This window comes from Hypomesus nipponensis, chromosome 15 (genome assembly GCF_054491055.1).
Source record: "Hypomesus nipponensis isolate SF chromosome 15, ASM5449105v1, whole genome shotgun sequence".
Classification (NCBI taxonomy): Eukaryota; Metazoa; Chordata; class Actinopteri; order Osmeriformes; family Osmeridae; genus Hypomesus; species Hypomesus nipponensis.
Window position 1 is genome coordinate 14,311,702 of NC_140375.1, and position 20,063 is coordinate 14,331,764.

The following is a 20,063-nucleotide window of genomic DNA, read 5'->3' on the forward strand; positions in this document are numbered from 1 at the left end:
TAAACAGAACAGGACTTACTAAAACCCCTCCCTCCTAAACCCAGGTCGTGCCGACAGCTGCCCTGTAGATGTCTCTGTTTGCAGCTCAGAGAGCGCCCTGGAACACAGGACAATCATTCAAAGCTCTGACGCCGCGCGGGTGATGATTTGCTTATTCGGAGCAGGAGGGCGTCCGGAGCGGGTACTGTGAACTGCCTTACCATGATGTTGCCTGAATGATAAAGAAATAGACGGAAGACACGGGGCAATTAAGGTAAGCAGTAGTAGCTTAAAGTTTTTACAAATGAATCGCAATGCTCTTTTACAATTGAATGATATAAGACGCGAATATATGGATCCCGCTATACAGTCTACAATGTTGTGTTTAAATTACGATGTTGGCCATTGATTTATGATTTATTGCGTAAAATGCTTTGATATCGCTATTGTTACGCACAACATGTCAGATAAGCACTGTAATTTAATACATCGCACACGCTGAAGTTTTTGCGCACCCAGTAGTTTAATCAAGGAGCTAAAAACTGAAAAATTCAAAAGGCTGGCCAAAAATATTCCCTCTACCCGTTGGTTGTTGTCATATAATCCACGTTTTTTTTTTTTTGTCACAACAGTTTCAAATTGACTGTGAGAATTTGGGATTTATGATGGGAGCGCGTTCTGCACCTGATGCGCTCAGTGTTGAGGGATCAGTCTAATGTTGATCCATTGCCTATACCATTCAAGGTATATAGACTATTAGTCTCAGGCAACTGGACTGTGAGTTTGCACTGTGGGATATGTTTTACAAACGTATTGTGCAAAACTGAAGTTGTACATTCATCTACTACATTTTGAATAGTGACCATTGGACGTTGTCCGTCAGGAGCGGTCACCACCCTCAGACATGGGCCACAAACGACACAGAATAATGCATTGCATTAATCTTTGCACTATTCGTCACGTATTATACATGTTATCTAAAGTATTTATTTCAAATTGAAAACGGAAGTCAATTCGGAACCATTAGTGGTAGAGCTGTGCCCGCTTAGGTTTTAACGCATCCCACCAGAAGACTATAGACGCATCAGAGCGCGTAGACTGTAGCCAGCTGCATACTCCGAAATCAGGCGGTAACCTGTTGCCTGCCTGCACACATTATTTTCCCCCTGTGCAATTGATGTCATGATGGCTTTTATCTGATGACAAGTTGAAGACTTCATTGCCTAGCCTTGACATGGCAACTCATAAGCAGACCGGAAAATAGACAGTGGCACGTGCATCATAAGTCTTATTGTGATGTAATGTGCATCCTGTTCTTTCGTTAGACGTTTTAAAACGTCCTTTTGGATTAATTTAAACAATCTGAATCATATGTGTATATATATATATATATATATATATATATATATATATATATATATATATATATATATATATATATATATATATATATATATATATATATATATATATATATATATATATATATACATGTATATAACAGACAATATATATAACCTTTATATAGCTTGTAACAAATTGTATTATAATAATGACATTTCATAATCATTTTCAAACTCTAGGAATATACTGTCAAGATATAATAAAAAAAATATATGTTGACTTAATGGCAATTGCATAAGCATCATCGGTGTAAGCTAATTACAACTAATATTTATATCTCCCCTCTGCTCCTCCTTCTCCACCTCTGCAGACTCACACACACATTGAAGGCAGGTGGGAGAGTCACACCTCATGCGTGGGCTCCAAGGTGGTTGGAGGCATAGAGGATACGTCTACCATGGGCATGCTCCAACTCCACAACCCCACCCACCCCAGTACACTCCTGCAGAGGGCCAATGAGATGCGTCTGACGGGCACCCTCTGTGATGTCATCATCACCGTGGATGGCCAGGAGTTCCCGGCTCACCGCTCCATCCTAGCCTGCACCAGCAAGATGTTTGAGATCTTGTTCCACCGTAGCAGCCTGCGCTACGCTCTGGACTTCCTGTCGCCCAAGACCTTCCAGCAGATCTTAGAGTACGCATACACGGCCTCCCTGCAGGCCACGGTGGAAGACCTGGATGATCTGCTGTACGCTGCTGAGATCCTGGAGATCGAGTATCTGGAGGAACAGTGCCTGAAGGTGTTGGAGACCATCCAGTCAGAGGAGAACCAGGAAGCGGGAGGCAGGAACCAGATCCCGGCTGAGGGCGACCACAGCAGGGCCAGACACTGGAGGAACATGCTGAACTCCAAGAAGCATTCCAAACAGGAGAAAGGCTGCAGTCCGTCGGGGCCGTACCTGACACTTTACCACATGGCCGAGCCAGCTTCCCCCGGGTCAGATCCCCCAGGAGCAGGCTCCACACGGCCGGATGCAGAGGCCAGCCGGGAGGGCAGCGAGCTCTCCCAGCAGAAGAGCTTCGATCTGGGCCGCAGTCCCTCCTCTACCCTGACCAAGAGCATCAAGACCGAGGACATGCAGGTGGACGAGGCCAACAGCTACGGAAGCAGATCCTCCAGAGATGGAGAAGGGGGCTTCGAGTCCGACCAGCCCAGAGAGCAGAGCCCCGGGACCCCCCTCAGAGGCAGCGTGATCACCAGCGCCCGAGAGCTCCACTCAGGTCAGGAGGAGGGAGTCCCGTCGGCAGGCAGTGCCCTGGAGAGCCTCCCCGGCTTGGCCGAGAAACACCTGGCCTCGCTCTACTCCATGGCCCCCAATCACATAGGGGAGGGGATGGTGCCGGTGCCCGTCTCAATGTCCCCATCCCTGGCCATGTCCCTGGACATGAGGGCCTATGGGGGTCTGCTGCCCCAGGGCCTGCTCCACAGGGAGCTGCTCAGCAGGCTGGGCCAGTTTGCAGCGGGGATGAGGCGCGAGGGGCAGGCCGAGGCCCAGCCCTGTGGGGACTGTGGCCTGCAGCTGCACAGCAGGGAGGCCATGGAGCAGCACAGGTAAAAGCCCTCATTCTCCCCCGTCTCTGTCACATGTCCTGCTGCTTTTGACACTGTTGTTGTTGTTGTTGTTGTTGTGTTCTGCCGATAGCAGCGGAGCGTGTCTCTCAACTGCAACTAAAGGAGATACGACTTGTGTGCAAGCCCATGTCAGTAAGCCAAGGCAACAGGTGTCTCCCACCAGTTTGGTGCTCGACTCCTCAATGTGGGAAATTGGATTTGAGGTTGGGGGCGAGAGTCCATGTTAACCTGCTGAGTCCAGGATTGTGGACGTTTTAATGAACTCCTCTTGATGAAAAGGGTGGATGTTCTTTTGATTCATCAGAATTGTATTATCATAATAAAACACCTCAAAGCAATCAGGCCGGGCGCAGACCCAGCTAATATGTCCATTAGTTTGAGGAGACACCTGTGCTGACTCTCAACAGTGAGGCCTGAGGAGAGGTGTGAACAGGCTCTTTGGGAGCTCTTTATTTACACCAGCCATAGGTGTCACATTGGTGCACAGCTGCATTTGTTATCAGATCATTTTTTAAATAAAGTGTTGACCAACGACCCTCTCTCTGACCAATTTCTGTGCATTCCTTTGTCAGTGAGAGAGACTCTTCTCAAACGGAACCTTAGAGACAGCTCCACTCAGCCTGGTTAAGGATGTCAGTTCACAAAGCAGAGCAGCTCTGCACAGTGTACATGTAAACCAACCATTGGCCTGTTCTAGTTTTTCTTTTCTGTTTCAGTCTTTTGTCTTGAACCTTCTGTTGTGTTCATCCATGAAGACCTCTGACCTTTGTGGGAGGCATTAGGCCCCATGCTTGCTTATCTCCAACACAAGTGACATCAAGTCCCATTGCTCAGTCACCCTATCCTCTCACCCTGTCTGCCCACTCATATACTGGAGCTGACATTTCAGACTCGAACCAATCCAGCGTTTCATACTGCCTGATGAGCCAGAGCGTCCAGCTGGAGATGTGGAGCTCCTTGTTGCCCACTCATGGAGACTGGCAGACGTCCAGGCTTGGGAACGCTTCCTTTGGTGGCTCAGACAGTCATAATGAGGTGGGACCCTGTGGGACATCTTGCCAATGACCGTCCACCTGAGCTAGATTGACATTTTGAATGTCAGGAGAGGACTTTCTCTTGCCACAGAGCTCAATGTAAACCGGTCTTTTACCAATCTGAGGTAATAATTAGGATTGATTGTCTTCAAGAATCTCCGAGGTCCACAGTTGGAGGATTATTGTTAGATGATATTCTGTCGGAGGATGGGCCAAGGAACGCACCACAATGAAAAAGAGTTGACTTTGTTTATATACTATATAGCATTTTATATAATAATATAATTAGGCTGTCATGAATTCTGGTATAATTATTCGATTGGTCAAATGTATTTGCTGTGACTGTGGTCAGGCTCCTGAGTGGCCTACTGTTACAAAGAGGAATCTGAGGATAACAGTACAGATGCATTGCACGGTTGGCTGTGTGTGATATGATACGATGGGTTTGGCTGCAGGCAGAGCAGCGAGTCATATTTTCTCATGTAGCAGCTAAGGGAGGTAAATGTGAGTGTGTGTGTGTTCATGTGAGTGTATGTAGGCGTGCACACATGTCGGTCTGCCTGCCTCAGTCTGTTTGTGTTTGTTTGTCTGTGTGTGTGTCCGTGTTTATGTCTGTCTGGATGGTGAGTGTGTGTATGTATGTATGTATGTGTGTGTATGAGTGTGTGTGTGTTTATGTCTGTCTGGATGGTGAGTGTGTCACTGAGTGTTTGCGCATCCCCAGACTGTGTGTGCTCATTGGTTGGAGGCAAGTGCATGCATTGGTTGAATTTAGCCAGATATCCTTTTGTCTGTGTTCTTTTAGCATTCATGCAGTGTTATTCAGGCTCTAAGGGCCTCTTACTTTAATGAAACTGTGTTTTGAGAGCCTGGAATGGATTCACGCTGTTCCGTACGAGGACAGAAATAGAGAGTAGACAGAGATACTTTGGACCATACCACTTGATCTGCAACCCTTCCATCTTTGTGGTCAGTTGTCTTCACCCATCGTCTCTGTCAGTTGTCTGCCCTAAACCTGATCCTCTTCCGACTACAGGTTGCTGCACAGCGGGGAGAGCGGCCATGCCTGTGAATACTGTGGGAAATGCTTCATGGACAGTGTGCGGCTCAGGATGCACATGCTGTCCCACACAGGTAATCACTGGAAGCCATGAATCCCCATGACACACAACCATTAAACGGTATATTATTGATGCAAGTTACTGGTTTGGATTAGAAAGGACATTGAGGCCCAGGTGCTAAACGGGTCCACAGGAAAGAGGGTTCTGTATCCTGTCTGTGGGGTATGTGTGGTTCCTGTGCCTGTCTCCTGTATCTGAGTCTGTTTCACATCCTTAGTTAGAGAGAGAGGTAGACAGACGAAGATGTCTCCTCTCTCTCGCTCTCTCTCTCTCTCTCTCTCTCTCTCTCTCTCTCTCTCTCTCTCTCTCTCTCTCTCTCTCTCTCTCTCTCTCTCTCTGTCTCTCTCTCTGTCTCCTGCTCTCTGTCTCCTGCTCTCTGTTTCTCTCTGGGTAGAATATTTCTGTGTTTTTTTGGAGAGCCTGGCAGCTCGCCAGCTCTGCCCCTTCTGAGTGATGACATCATCAGCTGCCGGCAGGCCTGGGTGTTCTGCCAGTGTTCCGAAGCGTGTGTGATGGCTCGCTCGCAGATGTGTGTCCAGGAACACACTGTACCCAAACGCAGACTTAATCAGACCTGACTGCTCTCCCAGCCACTTTATCCAAAATAGAGCAGGAGGAGGAGGAGGGAGTGGGGGGAGGGGGGAATGGTACATATGAAACTAAAACACAAACAGAAATCCCAGTTGGAATATGAGGATGGACTAAACTGGGCTCCCTTTGCTCTCATCTTCTCCCTCTCTCTCTTTCTCTCTCTCTCTCTATCTCTCTCTCTCTCTCTGTCTCTGTCTGTTTCACCCTCTCCCTCTGCCCCTCTCTCTTTCTTGTCTACTCCTCTCCCCCCTTCTCTCTGCCTCCCTCTCTCTGCCTCCCTCTCTCTGCTTCCCTCTCTCTGCTTCCCTCTCTCTGCCTCCCTCTCTCTGCTTCCCTCTCTCTGCTTCCCTCTCTCCATCTCTGCTGAGTCTTCAGGCATGACACTGCAGACAGAAGAGAGATGTCTTGTCAGTCAACATGATCCTTACAAACAAAATCGCAGCTCTCCTGATATCTGTTGTCTGTGACATCTCCTCGGTGTCCCTGGGCTTGTCTCTTAGCCATACTGTCGCTCTGAGCAACGGAACACTCCAGGCTTTAATTCAACGTGTTTTCCGAGAGTACCTTTGCTCTAATTTGAATACACAACAAAAGTATGTCGCCCCTCCACATGCAACATGAAGATTTGAATTTTTGTTCTTTGTCGTGGTGTGTTGCACTATATAGCAGCCTTAGATCCTGCTGGTTGCTAAGGAGCGAGTGCTCCATTGCTCTAATGGGCTGATTTGGTATTCAGCTCAATGCTGGCTCTTATTTTGGTATGCCAGACAAAGTGTTTTGATGGAGGACGATTGCAGCCGCGTCTGAGACAGTTTGATGGTTTATGGATGAGAGCACACTCTGTGCCTTTGACTGCACAAGACAATGCACTATGTTTTCTTCCCCTCTAATCAAACAATCCTCACAAAACACCACAGACACACACACACACACACACTGGAAAATACATTGTAATCTTTTACCTCCAACATGCGACTTTCAGTCAAGTTTTTCAAAGAACGCAACGTTAGTCTAGACAACACAGTAACACCGGTTTGACATTTCTGTGGAGATGGGAATTTGAAAACAGAAATCTGTTGGAGGAGTCCCTGAAGGCACTGTTGTGGAGTATGGGGCACTTTGGTTCAACGTCTGTATGGGGAGGTGGGAAGAGTTGAAAGAGGACTGCATTTAGGCTGTAGTGCACAGAGTTCCCAAAGCTTGTGGGCGTTTTAATGAGTCATTTTAACTTCATTTAAAGCCAGCTGAGCAGAAAATAGATCAGTGAATGAGCCCTGGGCCAGTATGGATCTGCAACCGATTTACATCTCTGTGAGAGCCAACCCACATTCAAACAGCTGTGGGAGTCTGTTAGAACGTGTGTGTGTGTGCACGCGCGCGTGTGTGAATGTGTGTGTGAGCGCCCGTGTGCATGTATGTGTGTCGGTGTGCGTACGTGCGTGACTGCGTGCATGCTGGCATTGGTGGGCACCCTCTAACGCAACCATCCATGCCCATGTTTTAGTGAGGGCTTGTGTGTGTGTGTGTGTGTGCGTAAGCAGATCCACACACCCACTTACACACCCTACCCCCGAGCGGCAGCCCCAGTTCCAACCAGCCTCTGGAAGGAGTCAATCTCCTCTTCCCATCCCGAGTTGTTGTCAGCATCCTTGTGCGAGCGGAGGGCTCCATCAGTGGAGACAAGGGCATTCCAGAGGTGAGCCCGGCGGAGTGCTGCTCGGTGTACATGCGGGTGCAGCGTAGGGAGTGTTGACTGGAGAGTGTTTTCAGATAAAGGCATGCGCCGCAGGCGGGGAGCGTCTGCTGTGGAGAGTACAGCCAGTCCTTCCGTGGCCTCTCCGGCAGACAGTCTGTTCACTGTTCGCAGACTGATAACAGGGCAGGGTAAATAAAACTCTTCAGCTCGCCTCCTCACCGGGGAAAGAGAGGAGGCCATGGCTTGTTGTCTGGCGCCTATGTTTGGCCCGACTTGTGTTTTTCCGGTGGGTTCTGTGTTTTTTTTTTTTTTTTGTACTGTCTGTGCCTCCTTACGTAACAGTGAGAAGCCAAAGTGCTTGCAGACGAGCGGGGGTCCGCAGGGATCTTTAAATAGAGCCGTTTTTTTTTTCACCTCCGCCAATGAAGTTAATGTAGATTGATTGTGAAGAAGGAAGCTTTGATGGTCTTAGTCTGGGATTTTGGCGCTGGAACCACATACGCCTTCTTTAATGCCAGCTGCGGCATTTGGTATCTCAAGCCTTAAGACCTCTGTACACATGTTGTTTATAGGGGATATCACAATCTGCTTCCAACTCAGCACAGATAAGCAGAATATTGGACTAACATTATCTGCTGGTATCTTACGATCAGCTGAGTGTTTAGAAACAGCAGTTTGTCTGTCATTTTGGACTGGGTTTTTTTCATAGCTTAATCCCTAATCAGGCACAGGAGCGCAGCTCAACAAACTGTCTGCCCACATGCCCAGTGTTTGTTTATGACAGTAACACATGACTGTTTCTCTTGCAGCTGGAGCAGAGGCTCTTGTGTGCGATCAGTGCGGAGCCACGTTCTCTGCCGAAGATGCTCTGGAGGCCCACAGACAGACACACACAGGTACTGTCTAAGCTCAACTGCACACACACACACACACACACACACATACCCGCATATACACACACAAACGCTGAATTAAAACATTTGGGCCAAAACCTCCTTGTCATGCTGGCTAGGTTAAACTGTCCCTGTCATGAAACTCCATAATTTATCAGGGCTGAGGGGAGGGGCCTTCTCATGTTTCCTGCACTAATATCTCCTGGCATCCAGCGTGAGCGCATGCCAGCGTTGCCACAGCCATGGCAAACCTGACACACTGGGCCAACCTCGCCCCCCCTCTTTCCCGGTACATTACGCCGTCATGGATATGCCATGCTCCCTGTCTCTGTGTGTGTGTGAGTGTGGCAAAGGTCATTTACTCCTGGCCCCCGGCGCAGATGTCAACAACCCAGAGGAACCTGCTGTGTTTGGGAGCGGTTTCACAGCGAGAAATTGTGAAAATCCTGTTTTCCGTAGCTTCAAAAAAGAGACTATACACACCCTCGAACAAGGCTGAAACCAACCCACCTGGATAATCTGCCTGCCAACTGAGGATGTTTTATTGAGGCTGTTCAGATCAAGCTGAAATCAAAGCTGCCTGTAAATGTCATCCAAGCCAGAATTCAGCCTCGACACCACTAGCTGCAGCAGAGGCCAGTCATCACAGTTCAATATTTAAAAGTTTTTCCAGATCAGTTCAGCAAAACATCTATTTGCCTTACACCACACATGCCCTGTGTCTGAATCCACACCTTTTCTGCTACTGTTAAAGAAATCTGATAACCTTCAGGAGCGTTGGCATGTAACTGTAACTGCAGGCACACACAGTATGAATAATTAACGTGTGTGGACATGGAGGGGTGTTAACGATGCCCAGAAGTTTCTATCTGTTCTCCTTGAGTTGTAAACATCTACAGCTCGGTTTCAGTTTGGCAGCATATCAAGTGCAGGGTACAGGAGGGCATCGCTCCCTTATTTTGTCATGATCTCAGCTTGGCCTGATGTGACGCGTGACCTTGTTGCTGTCACTATTCAGCCAGGGCCAGTTAAGGACACCAGAACAGCAGTATGAGTTATATTTGCGGTCATTGGCAGCTTGGTCAACAGAAAGTACGATTCACATGTTTCTGGTAAACGTCTGTAGAAAGACAGAAGGTTCTTGGATCGATTCCCTGTCGTGCCATAAAATGACGTTGTGTCCTTGGGCAAGGCACTTCACCCTACTTGCCTCTGCTAAATGTAAACTTCTGCTGTCACCGAGCTACGTGGGTTTGATAGTGACAGGTTGGCTTGTTTTTTGTCTGCTGTACCAGGGAGATAAATGTGCTTCCTTCTGACAGGGGAGCCCGTGCCAGGCCCAAGCAGCTGCAGCACAGTGGTCAGCCTGCCTAACAGGGGAAATAACCCTACTTGAGAAAGACCTGTCTGTCTGTCTGTACAGCTAACTGGCGGAATAGCTCGCTAGTTTTACAGTCCCTGTGTGTTTAGCTCTGTGGATATATCAAAGGTGAATGACCGGGGGTTGGCAGGGGTTTAAGATCAAAGACTGATGGTGAAGGGGTGGGGGAGGGGGTTAGGGAGAAGGGGTTAGGGGGCTTGTGTGTGTTTGGGGATGGGTGAGAGGCTTAGCAGAGGGGAGTTGCTGAGAGCACGGGGAATGGTTGGTGGCACTGGATGCCAGCACAGCAGAGGGAAAGGAAAACAACATCATGTGGCTCTGTTTACTCCCCGCCACCGCCCTGTCATAGTCTCCGCTCTGACCTACTTGTGAGCGCCGAAAATATAAGAATGGAGCTGTCTCAGGATCTCTCGGCTAACAAAGAGCCTGTTTCACCGAGCCCTGTCGGAGCTTTAGGATACTGTTATCTGGTTGAAGCCCTTTTGGGAAAGCCCAGGATTTGGAAGCAGATCACCATCGCAGACTGGATATGCTAGAGAACCTTCTGGGTAATAGTTCAGCCATCTTGCCCGCAGGAGAGAGGGCCCTGAGAGAGGCGGTCTCTCTCTGCTAACACGCAGCTGCAAATCTCACTCACAGAACCCTCTTTTCCTCCACTCCAAAACCTTAATAAATACTAAGCTTTTATTAAACTCGGTGACATTTGGCGCTTTGAAAGCTCCCTTTGTCTACGTTGTCTATTTTCAGGTACAGAACCCATTGGAAATGAAACCCTCTATTTTACAGGGCAGTGACAATGGCATGGTCATTACAGCACAGTACTGTAGCCCACTGTCCCCCCAGTACGACTGTTAAAACCCCATAATCATTCCAGAGCCTTAATTGAATGTCTCTGTGATGCGGACCCTCCCTGTCTATTGTGCTGCTGGCCCCTAGTGGTTGAGTGCACAGCCCGCTCTCCTCTCATGGGCCCCCAAACAGACTGAAACTCAACATAGGGGAGTCGAAAATATGCAGAAATGCATCAGGATAGCTGATCTGGAACAGCATGCAACCTCGATGAACCGGTTCATGGAATAGTGGTTAAACACTAGCAACGTATCTCTTGTTGCATTCATTATTGAGTGGGCTGTTTCTCACTCCGGTAGATTAGTGTTCTTGTGATCAGAGCCCGGGGTCACCTCAGGTACTGTATGGGGCTGTGGTGGCGCGGTTGCTCGTGGTGACGTGATGTGCCCGTCACCACGGCTGCAGAGAGCAGACTCCCTGACACACTGGGCTGAATCCTGCAGGGTCACACGGAGTCTGGAGCGGGGGCATAATGTACACGACTTTAACTAGGTCATGTGAGATCGCTGGCATTCTGTACAGAGCTGCCCATGAGGCAGAGCTTTGATCCCAGTGCCTGAGCCGGAGTCTGGGATGGAGCTAAGTGGCTTGTGTGTCACTGCGTTCTGGAATACGTCACAAGCCATGCGACGAACACTTTCAAGAGTGTTCATGGCACTCCGAGGACATAAGGACCCTTTTTCAAAAGATCTGTTTGATGCCTTAGGCTTAATAACTTAGGATTTCCTTGACACACAAACCTAGTGGCCCAAGCTAAGGGCAACTCACTTGATTAGATTGAAAATCTTTTTAAGCGCACCTACCCCCCCTCCCTCTGTCAGACGGCTGTGAAAGAACTATCTTCAGTGGTTGGTTTGTGCGATTGTGTTGAGTTCTACAGTTTTGTAGGGAGACATATTCAAACACATGTTACTAATTCAGTCTGTTAAACTGGATTTCTTTTTTAACCCTAAACCCAAGACGGAGGACTTTGCAGAGATCTGAATTAAATCACTGAATGTGATTCCTTGTTCAATTTGCAGTTAGTTTACTCTGAGATTCTCAGGGTGGGAAAACCATTGTGTGTGTTTTGAAAAGGAACAGGCTTCGCTTATTTGTGAATGAAGGGATTAAGCCCAAACACTTCACCCTGAGCTGGGCCAGGATCTAATCTGGTTGCCTAGAGACACGGTTTTGTCTGTTAAGCAGCGTGAGAGGTCCCGTCCTCACGTTAGGGTGTGAGGGTGTGAGGACGGACCCCAACACACCGCCACGCTCTCTGATCCGACCGGAGAAAAGACGGAAGCTACAACCACGTCCGCCACCATCCTGACCTACCTCAGGCTACTTTATCACCCCAAGACGTGCTGAAATAACACATATGCTACAGTCCAACTGGTCTATTGAAACCCCAGCGTGGGGAAGTTTCGCCGATGTGTACACTGAGCACATTGTCTGTGTGTCCTGAGAGCCACTCCCCCTGGTTCCCACCCTTAGATTTGTCCATAGAGTGCAATGCCTAGTCAGCCAACCAGACTCTGAGGAATACCCCTGATTACATGGTATTTACCCTATTGAGGGCATGGGGTCAAGAGGTCATTCTTTTGCCTTAAGACCAGATCCAATCCCCATTGTCTGTTTAAGGGTGAGAAAGCAGGGGGCAGTGACATCCCAACCGGAGGTCCTGCTCTCTCACTGAAAGGGTTCTCTACAGGAGTAAAGCCCTACTGGAAAAAGCTGCAACAGCAAATGCTGTTTTTGTTCCCTAAAGTTATGAGTGCTCGCTGGTGCAGACAGTGGGTAACTTAACAAAGTGCCACGGAGGCTGCTCTTTGACCTCTGAAGCTTAGTGTTTAGAATCGTGTTGAATAATAGGTATAGGTGCCTGCTGTGCGGGCCTTTGTATCAGTTGTTATGGCAAACTACTGTCACAGTTATTGTCACCAGATACCTCATCTGCCTAAAACTGCAGTAGAAGTTAATGGTGTAGAAATCTGTGTTGGATATTTTAACACACAAGAAATGTCTGATTATTAGTAGTAGACAGTGCTGTGCTATGAAAACCAGACCATTCTAAAGTAGCTGTATTCCAAGAAGGTAATGACTGTGAAGGGATTGTGAGCCGAGTAGTAATTTGAGCTCTTATTCTTCAGCAGCTTAGAGGTTTGCAGTGTAAAGAAAGCACTCCCCCTGCTGGTGGTAGTGAGCACTGACACCTGCAGAGAGCAGCGCTGCTCCATACAAAGCAGAGAATGAATTATGTGCGCCTTAAACATCTTTAGCCTTTTAAGAGAAATTATTATTCAGACGGGGCTGGGGAGCTTCGCCAAAGGGCTGGTTGAGCTGTGACTCCCCTGTGAAATCCCCAGTCATCTCAGACAAGGAGACGGTAGGCAGCTCTCCTGCTTGGTCAGTGGACATGTGGTGTTGTCAAGGGAAGAGGGACCTTTTATCTCCTGGTGAAACATTGTGCTCCGTGGGTGAGAAGGGGCTCTGGTCATTAGGCCAAGGCACAAAGCCTAGGAGTGTAGGAGTATCAGGAGAAGCCTGTGACTAATGGCCAGGTCAATGAGGGTCTGAGTCACATTGTGTGTCCTTTGTATGGCCTGACCACTGGAAAAAATCTACTGAACAGGTGCAATGCATTCCAGGAGACTATTTCTCTCAGCAGCATTGTTTGAAGAGGAGAATGTCTCTCATCCTCGCTTTTGTTAATGAGCAGAAATTCTCCATTGTATTAGTGCTGTTTGACAGAACTCCACTAATACAGGAGCAAGCTGTGTAGATTCAAAGTAGAATCAAAGAGATAGGGAGTAATCAGATATCTCGCTCAGAGTGGATTTCCCGGTGCTGCTTATTTCTCTCATAATAACTCAGACAAACCCTCGTTGATTTTGACGTGTGGATCGGACAACAACAAATCGCCAGGATATTGTATGGTTTGTATTCCTGAGTGAAATTGTGAATTAGATCACTTACGCTGAATACCTTCGTCTGTTAACTTGATTGAACCTGCAACACTGCCTGACACTCTTCCTTCTTAGTATGAGCGTGCTGTATCCCTTTCCCTGCACTAATTCCAATTTAATTGCCAGTTGCCTCAAGGCACTTCAATAACAGTAACAAATGATTTGATTTAGTGGACCTCATCAGACTGCATTTTAAATGCGACACAGCCACCCCACTTGAATCCCAATGAGGTTGTGGCACAGCTCGGTGTTTACTAATGATGCTCCACTGGAGATGTCTGATTGAATCCGAGTTGGGATCAGCGGGACCTGCTAGCGTTGTAAATGACTCGGAACCTGAGCTGCCAGAGAAAAAAGCAGATGATAACGGCTTGCGTTAGAGCCCTGCTCGACAGGACACACACACGTCATTGTCTCTGGAGTTGATGACCTGACAACAGATGCATTCTAATGAGGCTTTAATTAGAGATCCAAGATGTGGTCTTAATAACAGGTACCTTGTGTGTTTGTACCAAATACGGTCTATACTTCCCTGACTGTTGAGTAAAACTAGCCTGTGTCTTCCTATCTGTATTCCTCTCCACACCCGCTGCAACAGGAAAGCAGCCCTAAAGTGATGCCAGGTCACACGCGGGATTAAAAGGATTGTGTTTTTTCCTGCAGTCCTGCCTTTAATGGCTTGATACCGCTACTTAACATTCTGCACGTAGCACATAGTGTAGGCATCATTTAGGGTGGAGCTGCTATCTAGGGCTCTGGTTGCACAGAGAAAGAGGACTTCACAGGCTGGGGCTGACTCTTGATGGGGAATGAGGGGAATAATTACACTTCTAACAGCCTGGAGAGAAGACATTGATTACTGAGATTGACAGGTCCACCCTTCTCTGTTCTGTGTTCTGTTTTCTGTGAAATAATGTGCAAGACTTGAGTTGGGAAATTCTTACACAAAACACAGTTAGCTTGGAATCCAAGAGTCAATACGACAATGACTCCTACTACCCATGATATTTTCTGAAGTCAAACTGAAAGTGCCTCAGGGCTTCCGGGAGAGTTGGTGGAGGTAGAAGTACTTGCTCTTTGAAGGAAGCTTTCTCCTCAGAGGACTCACAGAAAGTTGAAGTGACCCAGTTTCCCCCCACTTAGGGCCCCGGCTGTCTGTATATGGGACTGAAATAACTGTGCTCCTGCCTCTCTGTCTGTGTGTTGTTCTGTCTCCAGGGACAGACATGGCGGTGTTCTGTCTGCTGTGTGCAAAGCGGTTCCCGGCCCAGAAGGCCTTGCAGCAGCACATGGAGGTCCATGCAGGCATGCACAGCTACATCTGCAGCCACTGTGACAGGCCCTTCCCCAGCCACACCACGCTGAAACGCCACCTGCGTTCACACACAGGTACTGTTGGGACAAATTCATCTTCAGCATCATGCCCATTGTCACATTGTCATTATCGTCCACTTCATCACATGTAGCATAGTTGTTATTTTCATTCTCATCATGATTAACTTCCTCGCCCTTGTAATCACACAATCAACACCCCTATTAACTAACTAATCTGAACAATTTATTTCTGTTTGTTACAACATTCACTTGTCAGATAACTGTAAAATATACCTCATTATATTATTAAATGTTCATTTTCTCACGCTTACATTTGGTTTTTCTCTGACTGACTGTCTTTACTGATGCCAGCATTGAAGTTATGGCCAGTGTATATTTTAAGCAATTTTATCCTGTTTATATTTTGGGTTCTCAGACAGCCTTAAGGCGTCAGCGATTCATGCCTGTCACTTTGACTGTGGTTCACTCCACATAACAGTGAAAGGAAATAAATATCGAAGGGGAAAGCAAATGGAAATGACTTGTCTGTCTGTCCTACTGAAGCCAAGCCTGCTAGTGCCCAAGGAGGGAAACAAAATATTTACTGAGAAGATGTCCTCTTTCTCCATTACCTTAAAATAACACCCTCACTTGTCAGGACTGCTTGATGTCTAGACAGCAGAAATGCATAATTGATATGAAGAGACAGTGCAGGGAGTTTGGCCATCACTGCATGTCTTGTTTATATCGCAGACTGCTTGGAAGTAACATTTTGTAAATGTCATCTGTTCTGTGTCGGGGGGATGTGGGTGGTGGTGGGGGGGGTGGAGGGGGGTGGGGGTGGGGGGGGGCGGTTGGCGTAATGAGAAGAGCAGTGTATCCACTGACTTGGCTGTTGCTGTGGACACTGAGATAATGAGACACATAGGTCATTGGAGATGAGTCAAAGCCTCAGCCGGAGAAGGAGCAGGAAATAGATTTACTACTGTATGGAGAGCACCATGGCTGGGGCAGCTTTATTAGCTATAAGCAGCCAGCCCTGGGGAGGCACTCGTGTCGTAGCATTAGTATTGTATGAAATCTCATTATTCTTCGCCTGCCCGCTACCCTTGGTGGCCTTGAGTCTGTTTGACTTGTGTAACTCTATCTATATTTGTACCTTTTATACCAAGTCACAACAGCAACTTTAATAAGAATTCATCATGATAATGGGTGGTTTACACCTCCAGCTCAGTCCCTGTGGCCACAGACTACCCACTGTGCTGACTGGAATGAGAGAGTCTATTCAGTGTCCAATTACAGACACTGTAATGCATGTTTTAACTTGCTAATTAAACTAACAATGTTGTGTGTGTGTGTGTGTCCTTTGTGTTAGATACTGCTGTGATGACTGTGCCGTATCTGTTTCATTAGGTGACCACCCGTTCGAGTGTGAGTTCTGTGGGAGCTGTTTCCGCGACGACGGCACGCTGAGGGGCCACAAGCGGATCCACACCGGGGAGAAGCCGTACGAGTGTAACGGCTGTGGGAAAAGGTTCAGCCTCAAACACCAGCTGGAGACACACTACCGAGTACACACTGGTGAGAACACACATGCCTCCACACACCTCACACCTACACAAACACACAAACACACACACACACACAGTTTATTTTGGCTTGATAGTGAATGAACGCATCGTGTGAGCGTCGCCTCGTCTACTGTGGGTTTTCAGGTGAAAAGCCGTTTGAGTGTAAGCTGTGTCACCAGCGATCACGTGACTACTCTGCCATGATCAAACACCTGCGAACGCACAACGGAGCCTCCCCTTACCAGTGCACCGTGTGCCAGGACTTCTGCCCCAGTCTGGCTGCCATGCAGAAGCACATCAAGGGCCACAGGCCTGAGGAGGTACCTTCAGACTGGCGCATCGAGAAGACTTATCTATACGTCTGCTACGTCTGAGCGGGACTTGGACAACTTTATATACACACACACACACGCACACACGCGCACGAGGACATGTGTACACTCTTTGTCGCACGCACACACACACACACACACACTCACACAGTTGCATGTGTAAGGATGCACACACACTTATGCACAGGTACACACTTGCACACACCACACATACACGCATTCACACACTCTAGTCCTTCCTTAAAGAAACATTCAGTTTAATTGCATAAGTGGTTTAGGTCATTGTGATGGTCAAACCGGAGCAGGTGTAGCAGGGGAGTGAGAATGTTGAACTTGAAAGCAAAGTAAGTTGCTGCAAGGGATTGAAGTTGAATGCAGTTCCTCCAAGAATTGACTGGTTGAAACGTGTATTGAAACATTTCCTGTCTTATTTTCCTGTGACATTTCAACTTGGTTTTTGGATTGTTATTTTTTGCATGTTTTTTTTACTTGAATGGCCGCAATGTTTTGACCTCATGAGCTTGATATGACTTGGGTTGTCTTTTCTTCAGTGATTTGGGAATTTTGCTGTTCCTTTTTTGAACTCCTTTGGTGGTTTTAAGGAGCCGTGCTTAACCTTAGGAAGCGTAAACCCTCACATTCTGTAATCGATTTAAATGTTTTTTTCTGCTCGGAAAGATGGAATGTTTCATTTGCTTAAGGGACAGAGGATGAACGTCGAAGCTTCCTGGATCACAACAACTTTCTGATAAATCATTTGGTTTGCAGTATTAAAAACAGCATTTGAGACTAAACAAAAGCACTATAAGTTGTAATTTGTTTATATTGAGTTCTATAGGCTATTACCTATCAGGTAGTCTCTTCATGCTGATTTGTTTTGCATTAAGCGGTAACATTGTTTTGTGTTAAAGTACGTTTTGTTACCAAATAGGTGTTGAGTTTGTCACCCAACTGCTCAAGGGTGGTTGTAGAATAACTGCTACCTCGTCAACCGTCACTTTTGCACAGAGGCAATAGCAGCGCGTCTTAGTTTTGGCCTACTTCTTTTTTAATTATGTTTTTATTCACGTCATTCGTAGCTCTAAGTCCTTTTCAGTAGGTAGATCAAGCATTTAGAGATGTTAGCACAGTTCATTTATAAAATGGATTTATATGGTTGTCTGGCTTTGGTGTTCAAAAGACAAGACCCTCAAAGTGAATCTTTTTTTTATCTTGAAAGTTGTAGATGTGTTTGAAATCACAGAATCCGAATTTTCTAGGGGAGGAAATAAAAGAAAATGTCATAGGTGTTTCCTTTTTTACTAAACGTGAAAAAATGATTCTCAAAATGAATCACTATAAGCAGGTTATTGTCATTTGTTGTGTTTGTTGGTGTAATGTACAAAATGTAATTGTATCTAATTCCTAAATGAGAGTCTAACAAGGGCCTCTCCGTTTTTAAAATGGTGTATTTTTGTATTACTGTGATTTGCAATTTGTTTACATTTGTTATGATTTCAAAAAACATCTTTGTTGTGTTTTATAAGTCTCTGATTTGAGTAAGATCCCCCCCTTGTGCCTCTTTTATAAAGTGTGCATACATGTGCTTGAATACATGAATACAGTTTGTTGTGCTGATTGATGTTTCTGGGTGTTAGTGAACGACTGAATATTACTGCCATGCTATAAATCATGTAGTTTAACATTGTCTTAAAAAGCAAAATGCTCATAGAGACTCTGATATTATGCTGCAGATATATGAAAAAAAAAATACAGTATTTTTCAAAATAATTTTTTTGTGGATTATTTCATTATTTAGAAAAAAACACCATGAACGTAGTCACTGTAATAATATTCTTAATTAGTTTTATACTTGACGAGATTTTCTGCATCTTAGCGTTATCTTGGCCAACACTCAGTGCCATAACAGCGTTGAAAATCAGCAAGCACTGTACTACTGTCTCTACTGTGTTCATGCACTAAAGATCGATTTCCACGGTGGACCAAAAGGAACAGAGCACTTTTTCTTCTGTTCTCGAAAGGTTTTTCGTTTGTCTTTCTTATAGTGTTACAAAACAAATGTCGTTTTATTTGTCGTGAACTACAGGTGATAACCGTTTATATAGATACTGTATGTCTCTGTCTGTCTACCTCAGCGCCAGCTCAGTGCTTGACCTGGTGTCCAATCAGGGTTGTTCTTCTTGCCATGTCTGTGCAGTAAAAATCCTCTTCATTACAGCTTTGTAACACTGTGTGCAAGTGTTTCTCTCAGTGTGGATTCAGGCACGAGTCTTTGTACGCGTCAGTGTTCTGTGGCATGATGAAAAAAATGAAATAAAATGATTAACTCTTTTGGAGGGATTGTCATTTTGCCTAATTTACCGAGAAAAAATAGCATGTTCAAGAGCTAGGGTCACTGTAGCCTACTTGTTTATATTTTTTTATTCTATAGGACAATTAAACAGAACGTTTCACGTGGAGCAACTCACTAGTAATTCTAATTTAATCTAATTTAAGATGTTTAGGTCCTGCTGCTAGAGCTGCGCATGCTTTAGTGGCTCACGCCACACACAATTACAAGTTTAAGTAGTTTGAATTTTCACTTGTCATCGCGCGCTGGCAGCAACCGGCTGGCGTCCCGCCAGACACCATGGTGACCCAAGGTGGCACGCCGCCATATGCACAGCTGGCGTGCCGCTACAGATGTGGAGAAGGATGTGTTTCCCGGCTCGTCTGCCCTCCCCCCTGCGGCATGTACACTGGCTGCTCCGTGTGACATCAGAATGACAGCCACTCTCGGAAAAAGCACGGACAATCTCCCCGGTAGCAGGTAGGCCTTCTGTTTCTATTCACTTTGTACGTCTTGTTGAAGTGTATGTGTTTGAGTTGTGGATGAGGATAAACTAACCTAGACTGTTACTGTATTGTCATTGTGTTTTTCATCCAGTTGCCTACCGAGATCTGATCAAACTTTAAATATCCAGATGGATTTTTATGCACCATGCATGGTTTGCGTTTGAACGTTTTGAATTTATATGAATTATATTGGATTAAGCACACACCTACATCTCTACCCACAATACAGTGTTATAACAACTTCTCAAAGTAATATTTTAGTGAAACTAGAAGACTTACAATATACTGTTTCATCTGTGGATCTCCATCAGAATCCAATCAGCCCAACACACTCGTTTAGAGCTGTTTTTACAACAACAAAACAACAGGTTTTACAACAACAAACATTTTCTGCATTTTGATTGAAAAGTGCAAATATAATTATCCTATCCGTAATCTCCCTCAATCCAGGGTTGTGTTCAGTCAGGAAGCAGATTAAGGCAGCACCAGTTCTAATGTAATCTCTTCAGTTTAATTAGAGGGACTGTGGGGGGGAGGGGG

The 20,063-nt window shown here is 46.3% G+C and overlaps 1 protein-coding gene across 2 annotated transcripts; it reads left to right on the top strand.

Moving 5' to 3' along the window:
- The first annotated feature begins 58 nt into the window (after positions 1–58).
- Positions 59–19,019, top strand: zbtb16b (zinc finger and BTB domain containing 16b). 2 transcript variants are annotated; one of them, XM_084674150.1, is made up of 9 exons: positions 59–253; positions 612–723; positions 1,694–2,937; positions 5,029–5,126; positions 7,481–7,588; positions 8,210–8,296; positions 14,690–14,860; positions 16,199–16,366; positions 16,501–19,019. In XM_084674150.1, exons 2-9 carry the CDS (start codon positions 667–669, stop codon positions 16,728–16,730), a joined length of 2,163 nt encoding a protein of 720 aa, XP_084530276.1. In that variant the 5' UTR covers positions 59–253; positions 612–666; the 3' UTR covers positions 16,731–19,019. The 2 variants fall into 2 exon arrangements, with proteins under 2 accessions (XP_084530276.1, XP_084530275.1); XM_084674149.1 differs by lacking the exon at positions 7,481–7,588 and having other exon boundaries at positions 61–253.
- Positions 19,020–20,063: the final 1,044 nt, after the last annotated feature.

Coding starts and splice junctions, on each gene's coding strand:
- zbtb16b (XM_084674150.1), top strand. CDS start 667: ATGCGCTCAGTGTTGAGGGATCAGTCTAATGTTGATCCATTGCCTATA. Junction 5,127..7,480: donor GCACATGCTGTCCCACACAG/GTAATCACTGGA, acceptor TTTCAGATAAAG/GCATGCGCCGCAGGCGGGGA. Junction 16,367..16,500: donor ACACTACCGAGTACACACTG/GTGAGAACACAC, acceptor GTGGGTTTTCAG/GTGAAAAGCCGTTTGAGTGT.